This window comes from Sinohyriopsis cumingii, unplaced genomic scaffold, assembly GCF_028554795.1.
Source record: "Sinohyriopsis cumingii isolate HCF-2022 unplaced genomic scaffold, ASM2855479v2 utg000552l, whole genome shotgun sequence".
NCBI lineage: Eukaryota > Metazoa > Mollusca > Bivalvia > Unionida > Unionidae > Sinohyriopsis > Sinohyriopsis cumingii.
In genome coordinates, this window is record NW_028315908.1 from 1,428,633 (window position 1) to 1,444,394 (window position 15,762).

Here is a 15,762-nt window from a genome sequence, read left to right on the forward strand (position 1 = left end):
CTTCTTCTTGAATTTTACAGCTGATAAGCGAACAATCAAGATAAAAATGTAGTTTTTAACTACAGCAACTCTAATTGCTTACTGCTGCGAATCACTACATTTTTAATGCTTGTTCCACCCTAACCCCAACCCAAACTCACAGACAGTGACAAAATCTGCCACATATATACTACATTTTCCCAGTGAAAGCACACAGATAGTTTTAAACAAATGTAAAATGACTTTGTAATTAACACTTTTACATTTCATCTTTGACCCCTTCACAGGAAACCAATGGACAGGGAGCCAAAAAGGAAGGATAGCAACACAGTTTCAGGAAGTTAAGGAGAAGATGTGATAACAGACAGATGAATGGTATCACTATATCTCCAAGTTCCATGCTATGGTATATAAATATCATAAACCTCCTTATAAGTTGTAATTGCAACTTGGAAAGGCATTGTTTTGCATCTATGTACTGTGAATATATTATTTTTGTAGATTGCCAATTTCTGCAGATTTTGTGGTTTCCTTATACCACAAATTTAAATATTCAAAAATAAATTATCCTTTTGTCCAAAACAATAGGACTCTTTCCCCAATCCATAAATTTAGATGCCAACAAAAAAGTCATTTTTCCAAAAACCATGGAATCTGATACTCACAAATATAAACAAATTTGCAGTAATGTCTTCAATCGTCATCTTCAACTTAAAAATGATCGGGGTCTTCAAATAAAGTATAAGAATTGCCTAACCTGTAGTCATCAATCTCTAATTGTGTTTAATATTCATTTCATTCAATCTGTCCAAAAAAAAGCAACAGTATCCTGTATCAGTTCTTTTAATTCTAACATACTGCCTTAGTCATGGATACAAGAAAATTATATATAACTCACAATGTTGACACCCCCTGAGTACTGGAAGGTACATATTGTTCCTTTGATGGCCTTTCCAACCACTCCATTTGTGAAAGTTGTTCCACTAAAAAAAAAGGAAAGGAATACTTTGAAGAAAATCCTACAAGCAAAGCTGGTGACTCCAATTAGTTCTTTCACTGGACTGCAGCAAATCAAAGTTAAGCTATAAACCATTCTTAAATCGTTTATATTTTTAGTTATTTTCTGACTTCAGTTGGATTAATGTCTTTGGGTTTCTTTTGCTGGCCTCTCCCACACACTTTTAAAATCTGGAATTAAATATTATTGTATAATAAGCCGACTTTAAGTTTTTCGATGTACTTCTGCTTTCAAGTAAGTAGAATAGACCCAGCCCAGACCCTGATCTACTTTTGTATAATAACAGAGTTAAAAGTGAAATTAAATTTTGAAATTTTAGGTTTATTTTAGGTTTTCCAAAATAAAACATTTGTTTAGGTTTAAGACACAAAGCTGCTAAAGATTATCTCTACGGTAACTGTCATACAAATTCTATAAAGCATGCTTTTGAGTTTTTTCTAATAAAATAAATATAAAGATTGAGTGAAAATTAATAAATAATTAAAAAATAAAAGTACCTGCAAGTTCAAAGAAATTTCCACTACAATGTCATCCTGAACACCACCCAGCAAATAATCCATTAAAGAAATTTAAACATTTACCAAATGACATCTTACAGTTTTATCAATCAATACACAATACACTGTAGACTAATTACAATATCCTATATAAGGACCTATACATTTTCTTTTAATGGATTTTTAAGTTCTTGAAGCTTCTCATCCAGCAACTTTTCAGGAGCTTTGTTTTCCTCTTCTTTATCCCTTGCACTTTCTATTTGCATCACCCACATGTAAAACAAAATCCACTGTCACTTTTGAACCATCTAGCATAAAATGGTTTTGAAAGCCAACTTAGTTGGAAAGGAGTTTTTCTGTTGCTACCAGCTATGCTCATAGTAATTTGAATTATGCATGTTTTAGTAACAATGTTAACTTTTCTGGATTTACCGGGGTCTCCTTATTACACATTTATGTTTTCCCCCACATTAACCCTAAAATATCATGCAAGGAGCTGATCAAAAGTTGACATCTAAATATAGCATGTAGTCAAAATTTGAGATCAGCAGTCTTCTTGTCAGTGGGGGATTTGCAAACATGTCAAAATATAAAACATTTTTTATAGTACCATAAAGAAAATAAATGTTGTGATATTCCATATTTCTTCAAATGAAATAAAAAGAGAGTGATAATAATATGTATCTTCCATGCTTTTCCTAAATCCCTATCCAGGGTAATTTGGGGTAAATCGTCCCCAATTGTAAATTTGATTTCCCCTCACTTTAACTCTGAAATAAAAACATAATCCATGTGAATAAGAGAATGTACATTCATGTTACTACTCTCTGTTTCAATTGCAAGCATTCTTGCACCTGAAAAACTGAGTATTCATTTAAAAGTTGAGATAATAATCAAGAACACTTCTCAAGAATATGAAAGGGTTAATCTGTGCTAATAAATCAAGGGGTTGGTGCTAACAATCACCAAATGTGCAGACCTATTAAAAGAACATATCTGGTGATGGAAAAGTTATGAAACTGTTTTTTGTTGTGTCGATTTTGGTCCAAAAGTTTACATACTTTTGCAGTGTAACATATTTTCAAGCCTTTAGAATGATCACTAACTATATGTACTACTTCTGTCATTCTGGCAATGCATCTTCCGGTTTGGATTACATGCCTGACTCATTTAATTAAAAACACAATTTCAGGCAAGGGGTATCAGTTAGAAATTTTCAAAAATATCTTTAAAAAAGGTACAACTGTTCCTCTTTCCAGAAATGTTGTTATTATTGTTGTTGTTGTTAAAGGGTTTAATGCCATTTTTCAGCACAAGACAGGCTATTCATGGTGGCCAGTATAAATGGTGGAGGAAGAACCCCAGAAAGAACCACTGACCACTGACAAGCTATCGGCAAGCTTTCTCACATACCCACATTGGCCGAGCTCGAGACTCGAACCGACGCAGACAGAGGTGAGATGGCAGTGATCAGTAACAGTGAGTGCTTTAGACCACTTTGCTTCTAGAAATGTCAACAATATGCTGTTATGGGTCTATCAATCAATGATGGAAAAAAATGACAAGATGTCTTTAACTTGCATAATTCACGTGCTTTCTTGACCACCTAAAGAAACACTGTGTGCACACAAAAGAAACTGTAGTGTCAGGGTAGAGTTGTTCATCACTGTTTTTTTTCTTCAGTTTTTAGATTTTGTTTTCATATTTAGGTTTCCTTCCATTTTTTATTGTCTGTTTTTTAGATTTATTGGGTTAAAAAGAAATTTTTGCTTGTCTATGATCCACCGCAGACCCTGTATGAGCAGCCAATTCAGGGTCTACATTGTTTGATCTACTACTGTTTTCAAGTGAACAGAACATACCCAGACTAGACTCTTATATAATATGCAAGTAGATTCCCCCGAATGTTTGATCTATTTCTCCTTTTAAGTAAACAGAATAGACCCTGAACTGCCTGTACAATATTCAATGGCAGATCTTAGTCTGCACTACTTACAGATGGATGTGTATTGAACAAATGATAAGAAATCTTTATTATTGTGATGTGAACATAAAAAAACAAAACAATATATAAAAATATAAGACCTTTTACTGGGTATGTAAAAGGAATATAAATGTGTATAAATATAACTATCAACTGATACTTTGTTGGCACATGCATAAATATTATTATTAAATGATACTGTATTCATTTTTTAAATAAAATTAAGTGTACAGTTTAATATTTTTAAACTGACTGTACAATAAACAGCAATTTCCCTAAATTTATTGTTCATGAATAATTTTTAGTTTTGGAGAGCACTAAATGCATGAAAGTTTGTATTTTTCTCCCTTGATTTCTTGAGAAAGTTTTGCACATGCATTAAATACGGTACATGTATCAATACCTGATAAGCTGAGCATTATCATTTGCATGATATGGATTTATCCTCTCCTTTCTATAGTGCAGGAAATTCTTGAGAGTTTCATCAGCATCATATGTAATGGAAATTTGATCAGCAGAAGTCCAGTTCTCTATTCCCACCAATATTATGAAGATATTCAATGGCTGGTACAGCTGAAGGCATGGATAATACACAATTATGATTTCATTTTGACATCAATACATTATTTGAGCTGGAAAATATGATATTGTCCAACATAAAGCCTCAACCAATATCTCTATTTCACAGCTAAAATAGAACACCAATGTTCTTAGTCAAACTAAAGCTGGTAACTGTTTCATTACTTTCATATCCTGATCTAAAATTATAAATGCATGAGCACTATACTTTCTTTTGTCAGCCAGAAATCACTGTGAGGAAAAATGCTGCATTAATATTGAGTGAGAATGACCTGGATCGTCAATCGTAATTGAGGATAATTGTTATGAAAGTAATAATAAGCCACATTTATTCACTCACAAATTGAAATCCATTCGCAAACTGCACAGACCAGATCTGATGTTGCATAATGCAATGGCAGATCTGGGTCTAAGCAGTGTGTCAGAAGTAATGAGATGAACCAACAACACAAACCCTGAGATCAGGTTTTGTGTTGTTTACAGTTGGAATCAACTTGTAAAAGAATATATATAGTACAATTACTTACCTTCGGAAAGCTAAATAAAAAGTTTTATGAACAAGTACACCTTACATGGAAGAACATTAACTGGAGATTAAATTGACTGGTTTGCTGGGTCATAAGACTTCATATTTATTGAAACAAAGGTCTATAATCAGTACAGGATTTACTGCAACATTTTCTCATTTAACTTCTTTCAGTAAATCAAAATAGTAAATTTCTCAGAAAATTATGCTTCTCTAAGATAACATAGATGATCACACTAAAGTTAGAAAGATGCTCCACTACCTCTTGAATCCTGTAATCATGCAATTCCTGTCTATATTTCATACAAAGGGAAAAAACTCTTCCTAATTTTCCCCTTACCACTGCTAAGAGACATGGTTGTTTGCCCGTGTTTACTCAAGTGATATCTCAATCAGGTTGCTCAAATTTGCAGGGAGGTTAGGGAGGATTTAATATTAATGTGATTGGGAAAGTATTCTAGGAGAAACATAATTTACTGAACGATTTGCTTTCTCATTTGAATACATTTATCAATCATATTAATGTTAGGCAAATAGGTACTAGGAAGGGCAATGCTAAGCATCTTGAAGAAATAAGCTTTCTTCCTTGTATAAATGTAAACTGCACCTCTAGTATCATAACCACACAATGGACAGTTGCATAAGCAACAACAACAGTAACTGAGTAAGAGAAAAAGAAGCAAAGACCTTTTCTTACTAAATAAATCACCAGGCAAATCCTGTGAAAGTGTTGTTAATGCCTGTAATAAGGCTGTGCTGACATTAAACTGGTCTGGTGATGGTCTGGGGTAAAGGGACATAACCAGATTCATGCCTTGTCTCTGGTGATGGTCTGGGCTACAGGGACGTAACCAGATTCATGCCTTGTCTCTGGTGATGGTCTGGGCTAAAGGGACATAACCAGATTCATGCCTTGTCTCTGGTGATGGTCTGGGCTACAGGGACATAACCAGATTCATGCCTTGTCTCTGGTGATGGTCTGGGCTACAGGGACATAACCAGATTCATGCCCTGCCTCCGCGAAACTAGATCACACAGTTAAAATCTTGAGAAGGATGACTGTATGCACAAGCCAACTGTATCTATTATGTCTCAAATCATCATGTTCCATTTCAAACATGAGGCCTGCTGAGACAGCTCTGGTTTCATGAGCTGAAACTTTCACAAAGCATACTTAATCTCATGAGATCATGAGTGGGTAATATGGTCTGGACTCATTTGCCACTGACCTTGTTGAAGTTAGGCTATATATGGGTTCCCCAAAAAATCATAATTTCCATTTAGGTCTTTTCTACATGAATTCCAACCATGGGTCATTGTTTGTTGTGCCAGTGGCATAGCAAAGAGAGAACTTCATTTGTGATCATGATTTTCTAATCTAGGGATGCCATTGGTTTATCAGGGTCATCTGCAAACAGCACATAGCCAAGGAGAATAATATATGCCACCATGCTGATTAGTCTGAGGAACTGAAAAAATCTCAAGGAGACTAACTCCCTGTAGGAAATTGACTTGGTGAGCTCAATAAACCGTGCCAACTGCAACTACATGAGTGAAGCAGTCTGAGGTTTGTGAAAATTCCATGCCTAGGTGGACATAATGCTGGGATGGAATAAGAACTGACTTTTTTGTCCCAATTGATTAGAAAAAAACCCAAAAGGGAAAGATCATTTCTGCCCTTGAGAAAAGATAAACTTTTCATTTGTCTTTGGAGGATGTCATCAGATACACTCCCATCAATGCTGACAATGTTGACCAGAAGAGATGATACAGTTATCGATCTTGGTGAACGCTTATTGGATGATACTGAGCACAAACAGGAGAGTGTAACCTTGATAAATGGTTCCTTGGAAGCTAACTCAAAACTACTTGCAAAAGGATGCTTCTTTAAGTCTACACTAATCACAAATTTAAAATCCTAAGACAAAAATCTCCCCAAAAATGAATCATCCTTGTCCAGAATTTCATCTTTAATTATAGTCAGTTTTAACTCAGTACACCAAATGAACTCTAAGCTGAAAACCATTGCAATTTTCAGACCTAAATGAAAATTTGACACTAAAATGAACCCCACAAAACTGAAACTGAATCGGAGCATGTGGCCAACCAATGGTCTTCAAACAGCTCAAAGTCAGGCATATTAAATTAAAATTCAACATTTTAACACACACTGATGCAATGAAATCCTATTTACCATATCTATCTACTTATGAAAACTAACTATTTATTAATTTTGTAGAGGAAAAAAAAACCAAACAACATGTAAACATTAAATTGTATATCACTGGACACCTAAAAGCATAAAATTTTTATGTTTAAATTATGAACCCCAATAAACCAAAGCCATCTAAATAGTACAAAATTTGTATTTGTCTCAAGGGAATTTGATCTTGAAATGTTTAACTGCATTTACACATATACACTATATCCTATATCCAAATCATAACTATCCCATGAGCCAGTGATATATTCCCTAATTTGTTTTGATGCTCTAGTATAGTTACATATGCAATTAACAAAACTAATGATTGATTAATGATAGTCAATGAATACCTAACCAAAATAATATTTCCCTTAGTGTACAGTATTTTAGAAAATTTCACAGACCATGTACACAAGTCAGTAGAGGTAAGAAGAGTACAAATGCACTCCTAAATGATGCCTGAAATTTAGACATAGCCCAGAGGAAGCAAAACGTTTACAAACATACGTCAAATACACAAAAAAGTTTCCAGCATAAAAGTCATTATTGTGGATAAGGAACAACAGTTTGAAATTGTGAGAAAACAAACAAAGCTTTTTAAATGAGACTGGATTCCACTCAAACATTACCTTTATCCCTACATAATGATAGACAAACAAATAATTTATCATTCTGACAATTTTAAGTTTCAAGTCTCTTCCATAAAGGATACTATTCACTTCACTCTAAGCCTATTTTTGCATATTAAATAGAATATCATTCTATTAAGAGGAAATTACATAACTTGTTACTTACCATACTAACAATATTGGCAATAATCTGTGACTGCTGAATCAATCTTCTTTCATCTCTGCCTAACTTGTCATACTAAAATAAGATAAATGCCAGATATATGGAGCAAGTCTTTTCTACATTTCATGAGGGCTGATTCTATATTTTTTTAAAAAGATCTTATAATTTTTAATTTTGATCAAATTTGTAATCTATCATGTATAAAACATGAAGCAGTCAGACAAGCAGATGTTACTTGCCTTTCACCTACTAAGACCTTAACCATGTTTGTGGTATACAATTACCCCTATAGATGATTATTTTCCTCTTCAGTTGTAGATACATATTTGTTAAACAAGGCCGACAGATTTTTAATTTTATCTGAAGAATAATTTTGTCAACTTCTGCACAGCAATATATATCTTAACCTATTCATTTTTCATGCAGCACAAACATTTGTTTGCACAAAGTTCCAATTACAAAGGCATTCTGAGCTGTATTCATTATGTAACTCATAGGAACATACTAGAAATCGGTCAACATGATACAGATGCTGCCACCACTAAGATGCAACTGCAAAAAAATTTCGGATCAAACTCAAGGGCCTTAACTCCATATAATTTGTAGAAAATCGTGAAAATCAAACTTCACCTGCATCTTCTTTACAAAAAGCTTCATAACAAATTTGGTTTAAATGCATTAAGTTCTTGGTTTGAGCAGAAACAAATTTCTGATGTAATTTAAGGGCAATGTTTTATGCTAGGAGCCATAACTCCATTAAATGTTGCTGGAAAGGGTGAATATGAAACATTAGTTTGGTCTTCCTAATGTAAAACCCCAAATCAAAATTTGGCTTGAATAAATCAAATCTTTCAAAATTTATAAGCAGAAACAAAATTATAATGTCATAGAAATGCAAAGTGCAGCCAAAGAAGGGCAAAAAACTCTTTTACATTAGGATGGAAAATTGTAAGTACTGAATATGACCTCAGTCTCCTTAATATAAAACCATACTAAGTTTGGTTTGAATCCATAAAGTTCTTCAAAAGTTATTTAGTGGAAATGAAATTATGATGCAACAGAAGGACACAGTTCTAAGTCAAACAGGGGACACAAATCCATCAAATTTTGTTGGAAGTTGGTGAAAACTGAACTCGACTTTGATCTTTTCCTTATACAGCCTCAGTCCAAATTTGGTTTGAATACAAGAAGTCCTTCAAAATTTAAGTACGTGAACAAAATTTACAATGGGATTGAATGGGACAGACAGACATGTGAGAATATGGATCTGGCATAAAAAGCAGGAAATTCTATATTTACTGCATACCCATTTCCAATCCTGAATATTTTCTATTGACATCATACACCATCATATTTTGCCAGCTTCTCATCATGCTTTAAACACCTAACATCATTTGAAGGTAAATCTGAGTCTCATACAATATGAAAGTTTAAAAGAAATTCAAGGCAAATATTTGAGAAAATAATTTATAACAATTTTATCAAAAGATGATCATAAATGCAAAAAACAAAAAAACATAAGAAAGTGACAATGAAGTGGAATCAGAATAGAAAAGAGTGTTTTCTTACTTCAGTTATGGAAAAATCACATGTAAGTAATTAACTAACTTACTGTTCTGTAGTCATTGACTAAAAATAATTCCACATATCTGGTCTGAAGGTTGGAATTATAAGGCTGATGTAAACTTCTTTTCATCTGAAAAATATAGTTTGGTATACATTTTTTTCAAGGCAACATTATACAGGGCAAGGTAACTGCAGAATGACTTGTATCCTCACTAAATGAAGATTCGTGTTTCTAGTTCAACCACAAATGGTGAAAATTACTCCATACATAACAGGTAACACATGTCACTGTAGATCATGATGGTATTCTGACTGGCACTGTCATGTCTTAATAAAATTTTGTCACTATGTGACATAATGGTATTCAGAGTGGCATTGTCATGTCTTTATAAAATTATGACACTGTAGATCAATAATGGTATTCTGACTGGCACTGTCATGTCTTTATAAAATTATGACACTACAGATCATAATGGTATTCTGACTGGCACTGTCATGTCTTTATAAAATAATGACATTGTATATCATAATGGTATTCTGACCGGCACTGTCATGTCTTTATAAAATAATGACACTGTAGATCAATAAAGGTATTCTGACTGGCACTGACATGTCTTTATAAAATAATGACACTGTAGATCATAATGGTATTCTGACTGGCACTGTCATGTCTTTATAAAATAATGACACTGTAGATCAATAAAGGTATTCTGACTGGCATTGTCATGTCTTTATAAAATAAAGACACTGTAGATCAAGGGTCTCAAGCACACAACCCGTATCCTGTGGGCCACAAAATGATTGGCATTACAAAGTGTCATGAGAGATAACATCGAAAATGCCCTCATGTGGTCCTCAGGGTGGTTTGAGTTTGAGACCCCTACTGTAGATCATAACAGCATTTACACACCACATAAAGCTACAGAAGACTAAGAGTTTTTATGGATGAGCTATATACATGTACTTCATAAAACATTTGGTTATGGAGTAAAATCAACTCCATATATTAGTCTCTTTATAACAAATGCCTTAAGCACTTTTTCTCTCACAGAATCTACAACTTGGAATGATGTTATACATACATAAATATTTTAAAGTGTACTTACTCTGTGTAAAACTTCCCTGGTATGAAGTATCTGACTTGTTTCATTAATGTTATTGGAATGTCCATGTGGATGAGCACCTGCAAAATAATTATTTAAGAATTAGTCCCTTTCCAAGAATTTTGACAGACAATTAAAATCCATTTCCTTATTGATTCTTGTCTAGTTTTCAAAGGCACTCTTAACACCTAATTGGCTCTATCATGCCAAGGAAATGGGAGCTCATAATCCTTCCCAAGGACACACCCTGACAACTGAAACAAGACCAGCCAGGGCAGGTATTGAAACTGCAACCCCATAAATATAAATCCAGTGCTCTACCAACTGAGCTACTGCAGCTACCCAATCTCATCTGAATCCAATTACTGTAAACATTAAAAATTTTGTTAGCACAAAATAGCCAGTTTGGTGAGGAAGCTATATCTGCAGACATTTGTTTGACAAAAGTAATACACTTATATGACAGGCATCAGTTTCTGCCAACCTGGGTATGTTAGAAAGCTTGCCAGTAGCTTCCCATAGGTCAGTGGTTCTTCCCTGGGTTTTCCCCGGTTTTTCTTCTGTGAAATATTATTACTGGCTTCACATATAGTCTATCATAATCTGAAAAATGGCATTAAACCCATAAAAACAACAGCATCAGTTTCTCCATAAAACTGCATGTAGCTTAAATGCTGAAGTAACTGCTATGGTAAAAATTTAATGACACCAACATATTTTAATTTAGTGTAACCTCAAAAACATCCTCTTATCTGGTTTTAAGATACTTATATATTCCTGATTTTGATATAACCATTTGCCATGAAATCTAATACTCATCTCCAGGACCAATATGTCTATATCCCAGGAGCTGTGGTGATTCAGTAGTCAGTGTGTGACTGAATGGCCAATGGTTTAAATTCTACCATCAGATCAGCCCAGGTTGGCTACCATGATATGTCCATGGGCAAAGCAGCTTTCTTTAATTGTCTCTGCACAAAATAACCTATTCATTTTAAAAAAATTTTATCCTGTAAGATTTCATTTGATGACAAAGACAACAAATTGTGTTTTGAAACTTAAATGTAGATCTATAAATATCAATTTGTGTTTTAGGAACAGAAAAGCACTTTCTAATTTTTTTAAAAAGATTTTACAGTCTTGTTGCATTTTTTTCAACATAAAATTAGTTAGAAACTGTAAGTGAACATGTCATAGGGTAATAATGGCACACATCGCTGTGTCTAGGAAGTATCTGTTCTTTAAATTGTCTGTTTTCGTAAATCACTGGGCAAATAAATTAAGGAAAATATACAATGCATAGAAAGCAAAGTCAAAATATGTGACTGAAGAGTTAGCCTAAAGTAGAATTATGTTGGTCAGAAACATATAGGACAATGCTATGTTGTAAAATTTGAAAAGTAATGTACGGTCAAGGCTGTTTTTGGACAACTCACTTTTGTGAAAATACAAAAACAGCAGTGAATCAAATAATATCTAACCAATACATGATGTTACTACAAGTACACAGACAAATAATAAAACAACATATTTGTAATCTATCGATGTATTGTTGTCATGAAGCTAGAAAATAAGCATTATATTAAGGATAGCCTTGTTTAATAATACATGCATCAACATCATGCATGTCATGTGCCATATTCGTTCTCTTCTGTATCCATTCAGTTGAAAAGAATGATCTAGTTTATTCATATATTGATTGTTATAGATGAGAAGTTATGGTAACATTTTATCAGCAACGATGAAATTAGAATGAACAATATGGCATGAAGACACATGCGCTCTATGTGTACATGTTTAGTGGGGTTTTTTTTCACATGCCATGTTATAAAGAAGCCTTAGAAAGTAAAAAAAAATCTTGTTTAAGTGGTTGTTGATCGAGCATTTTACCACCTTCCAGTCCCAATAATTTAGTCCAGGTACTCTGATAAGAAAAAATTAACTACAATGTATAGTTTCCACTGTGATCTTTTAGAGTCACATGGCCAAAATATACTGCACACATCTCTCCATCCAAACATACACTTTCAATGTGCTTACAATATATATATATACAACACACAGAATTTTCAACTTGAAGATAAAGTATTCTTTAAAACCAATGTTGAATGCAAATATGAGTATTAAGAAAAAGAGGACATAATTCAAATTAGAGAAAGACAACCAAAGCACACACAAATATATATATATATATATATATATATATATATATATATATATATATATACACATATCATTTCTCCTTGTTCAGCTCTCACTTCTCAATAATCTGTCCAAATGGATATGTCACTTATCCCTAAATTTCAAGTAAAGTTTGACCCGTTCGAAATCACAGGTACAATAACTTCTGCCCTACCATAATACAACTGGAACAAGACATAACTACTGCCCTACCATAACACAACTGGAACAAGACATAACTACTGCCCTACCATAACACAACTGGAACAAGACATAACTACTGCCCTGCCATAACACAACTGGAACAAGACATCAACTACTGCCCTACCACAATACAGCTGGAACATGGCATCAAATACTGCCCTACCACAATACAGCTGGAACATGGCATCAAATACTGCCCTACCACAATACAGCTGGAACATGACATCAACTACTGCCTTACAGTAATACAATGATAACAAAACAATAACTCTATATTAGCATTGTAAATACATTTTTATGGGTCTTTAAATAAATAGAGATTAATAAAAGATTGAGATATTGCAAAAAACATGTTTACCACAACGAAGCTGTGTATGAATCATGTCTGAATCCCTGTACAGTCTATGTGCAAACTCTGGCAGTTCGGGGTCAAAAGCTGGTTCAATGTGATATGCCTCATCCCCCGTACCAATATAGCCACTGAAAGAATGAAGAAAGATTAAATATTGTACACTGGCTGGGAAAGAAATCTTACAATTCAACATATACCTGGAAATATAGATCACCTTCTGAGATCAATCACATTTTGTTTGTATCAAACTGACATATTTTTTTTAAATGTTTGGCACCATTCAAAATTAGGCAACTTTCCATATGAATGTAAAATTTCCTTTCATATCAGAGCTCCCAAATTGTAACATTTTCTAGCGAAATCAAAAAAGGTGTCAAAAGTATATTAAGTCATCTATTTCTTAAACTCTGCATGAAGGAGCCATTTAGCATACATTTCTTCCAATTAAATCTATTTGTGAAGTGCAGATGATTGACATATTAAAACATAGTATACTTAGGAAAAAGCCAAAGTTGACAAAAATTTGGTTTACAGCACATTACATAATGCATCAGGTTCATTTACTAATAAAGCTGACAAAAAAACTTTTTGAACTACCAGTATGTAATATATCTTTGGAAAGGATGTTCAACAACAGAATATTTGATGAGTAACACTTAAAAAAAAAACATTGCTTCATGTTTGTAAGCAATCCTATGGTTTCCCATCACTGCAGATACTACAAGAATAATGCACCTAGTTAATTAAAGTGCAGGCCACAGACAAATGAAACTAGGTCAATGAGAATGATGTTTCAGCGATAACAAGCGCTTCAAAATAGCTGCTGCTGTGCACATACTGGATGTCAGATTGACACCATTTTCGTTTAGGACCAACTAGACATCATTTTTAATTTATGGCCAACAATACAGTATATTAAGTCTTCTAGTGAAAACTACATGTTGATAGGACTTTCCATTTTGGAGGAGTAATAATAAAAAGATTTTCAAGCTGGTTGCCATGGTGAGCATACTGGGTATCAAATGCACTAGATTTCCATTGAGAACCAAGAAAACATCATCATAACTCTTCTGGTGGAACACAATATTGATATGACATGCCATATAGGATAGGTAACCATAATAAAGTGTTCAAGATGGCCATTGTGGTGGCCATTTTGGAAGTCGAATCAGCACCATTTTCGTATATGACCAACTACACATCATGAGATCTCATGCTGTTATGATCAGTCATTCAGGATAGTAATGATAGCAAGATTTTCAAGATGGCCACTGGTGGCATTATTGGATGTCTGAGCAACACCTTTTATATGCAAGACCACCACACATCAAACAAAGTCATTGAGTAAAATATTCATGTTGATACAACTATCAACAGAAGTAGCAATAACAAGATTTTAAAGATGGCAGCTATATTGGATGTATGAGTGGCACCATCTCCCTGTCAACCTTTACAAAAAACTTGTGACTGTCTGATATTCCTCCTATTCAGATTGTATGTGACATGCAAAGATGATATCTCTCAATGAATGCATGTAAAAATCATCATTTGCAATAACAAAAATAACTACCATGCAAACCATAACCATCATGGAGATTTTGTGATTCAAGCACTAAAATTAAACTGAAAGTGTAAGAAAAATGAAAATCTCCCTTAAAGTAATCAAGGAATTCTTCATTTACAGCGTAAGAAATCCCCAGGAAATGAACAAATCTACCAGAAGGCTGTTAAAATTTTTGTAATATGTATGGCTTCTCTGGTTTTCTCCTCTACAAAGGCCATGCCATGCTACTGACAGCATTTTAACCATTAGACCCTGGTGTGCAATTGCAAGCAGCTAAGTATTTTTCTAGATCCTTGGGTCCCAGACTTTGAATCAAATTTATACTACATCCAGACCTATGTCAACAGGGTCCCAATATTTAACTATGATCATGCCATGCCAAAAAATACATTGCATACTATTCTAAATATTATTTCCAGCTAATTCCCATTGTTTTATTTCTCCTTTCTGCCTATATCTCATCTACAAAGTTTGGTATGCCTACTATAAAATTCAGCTAAGTTCACCAGACACTTTTGCATAAAAATTGCTGGAACCAAAGAAAAAAATGTGGGCCCCAGACATTTGGCTTAAGGAATTTTCAGTCCTAAATTCATACACAAAAATAAAGTCTACATGTTTTTTAACACTGATAACCCTCGCCAATTACCACTCAAGCCCTACCCTGTTTTTCTGGTCAGCAAACCCTCAAGTTTAATCTACAGTAGTATCCACAAAACATGAAAGAATGCAATCAAAATGTATTAAAAGCATGTCCCCATGGTCCCACAAAAAGGTGGAGTAAGCCAAGTTTATGGTTTCATTTTATCAGGTGATAACTGCAGAGAAGTTGTGTGCCCAGGTGTTTATGATGTCAGCTTTCCTGTTCTTGTGATGAAAACCATACTATTTGTACTACCTTGACCTGCAAGGAAATCTGATACTCCATTATCTGGCATGCACTGCTATGGATCAATAGCAGCATGCAAATTTGCGGAGATTAATGCATATCCATGTTTATCTTCTAACTTCTAACAAGCAACAGATTGTTGTTGTTGTTGTAGGGTTTAACGCCATTTTTCAGCACATGATAGGCTATACATGGTGGCCAGTATAAATGGTGGAGGAAGAACCAGGGAAAACCTCGGAAAGAACAACCGCCCCACAAGAATCTACTGGCAAGCTTTCTCACATACCCACATTAGCCGAATCTGAGACTCGAACACGTGCAGACA

At 34.0% G+C, this 15,762-nt stretch overlaps 1 protein-coding gene across 1 annotated transcript in view; it reads right to left on the minus strand.

The window, feature by feature from the left end:
- The window catches only part of LOC149773827 (disintegrin and metalloproteinase domain-containing protein 9-like), a 108,897-nt gene that overhangs the window by 68,449 nt on the left and 24,686 nt on the right, over positions 1 to 15,762 (minus strand). The window contains exons 5-10 of the mRNA XM_089945981.1: positions 12,991 to 13,112; positions 10,251 to 10,327; positions 9,191 to 9,274; positions 7,582 to 7,653; positions 3,882 to 4,051; positions 878 to 962 (exon numbers count right to left, since the gene is read on the minus strand). Coding sequence (XP_089802107.1) covers positions 878 to 962; positions 3,882 to 4,051; positions 7,582 to 7,653; positions 9,191 to 9,274; positions 10,251 to 10,327; positions 12,991 to 13,112 — 610 coding nt within the window. The remainder of the gene's footprint in view (positions 1 to 877; positions 963 to 3,881; positions 4,052 to 7,581; positions 7,654 to 9,190; positions 9,275 to 10,250; positions 10,328 to 12,990; positions 13,113 to 15,762) is intronic.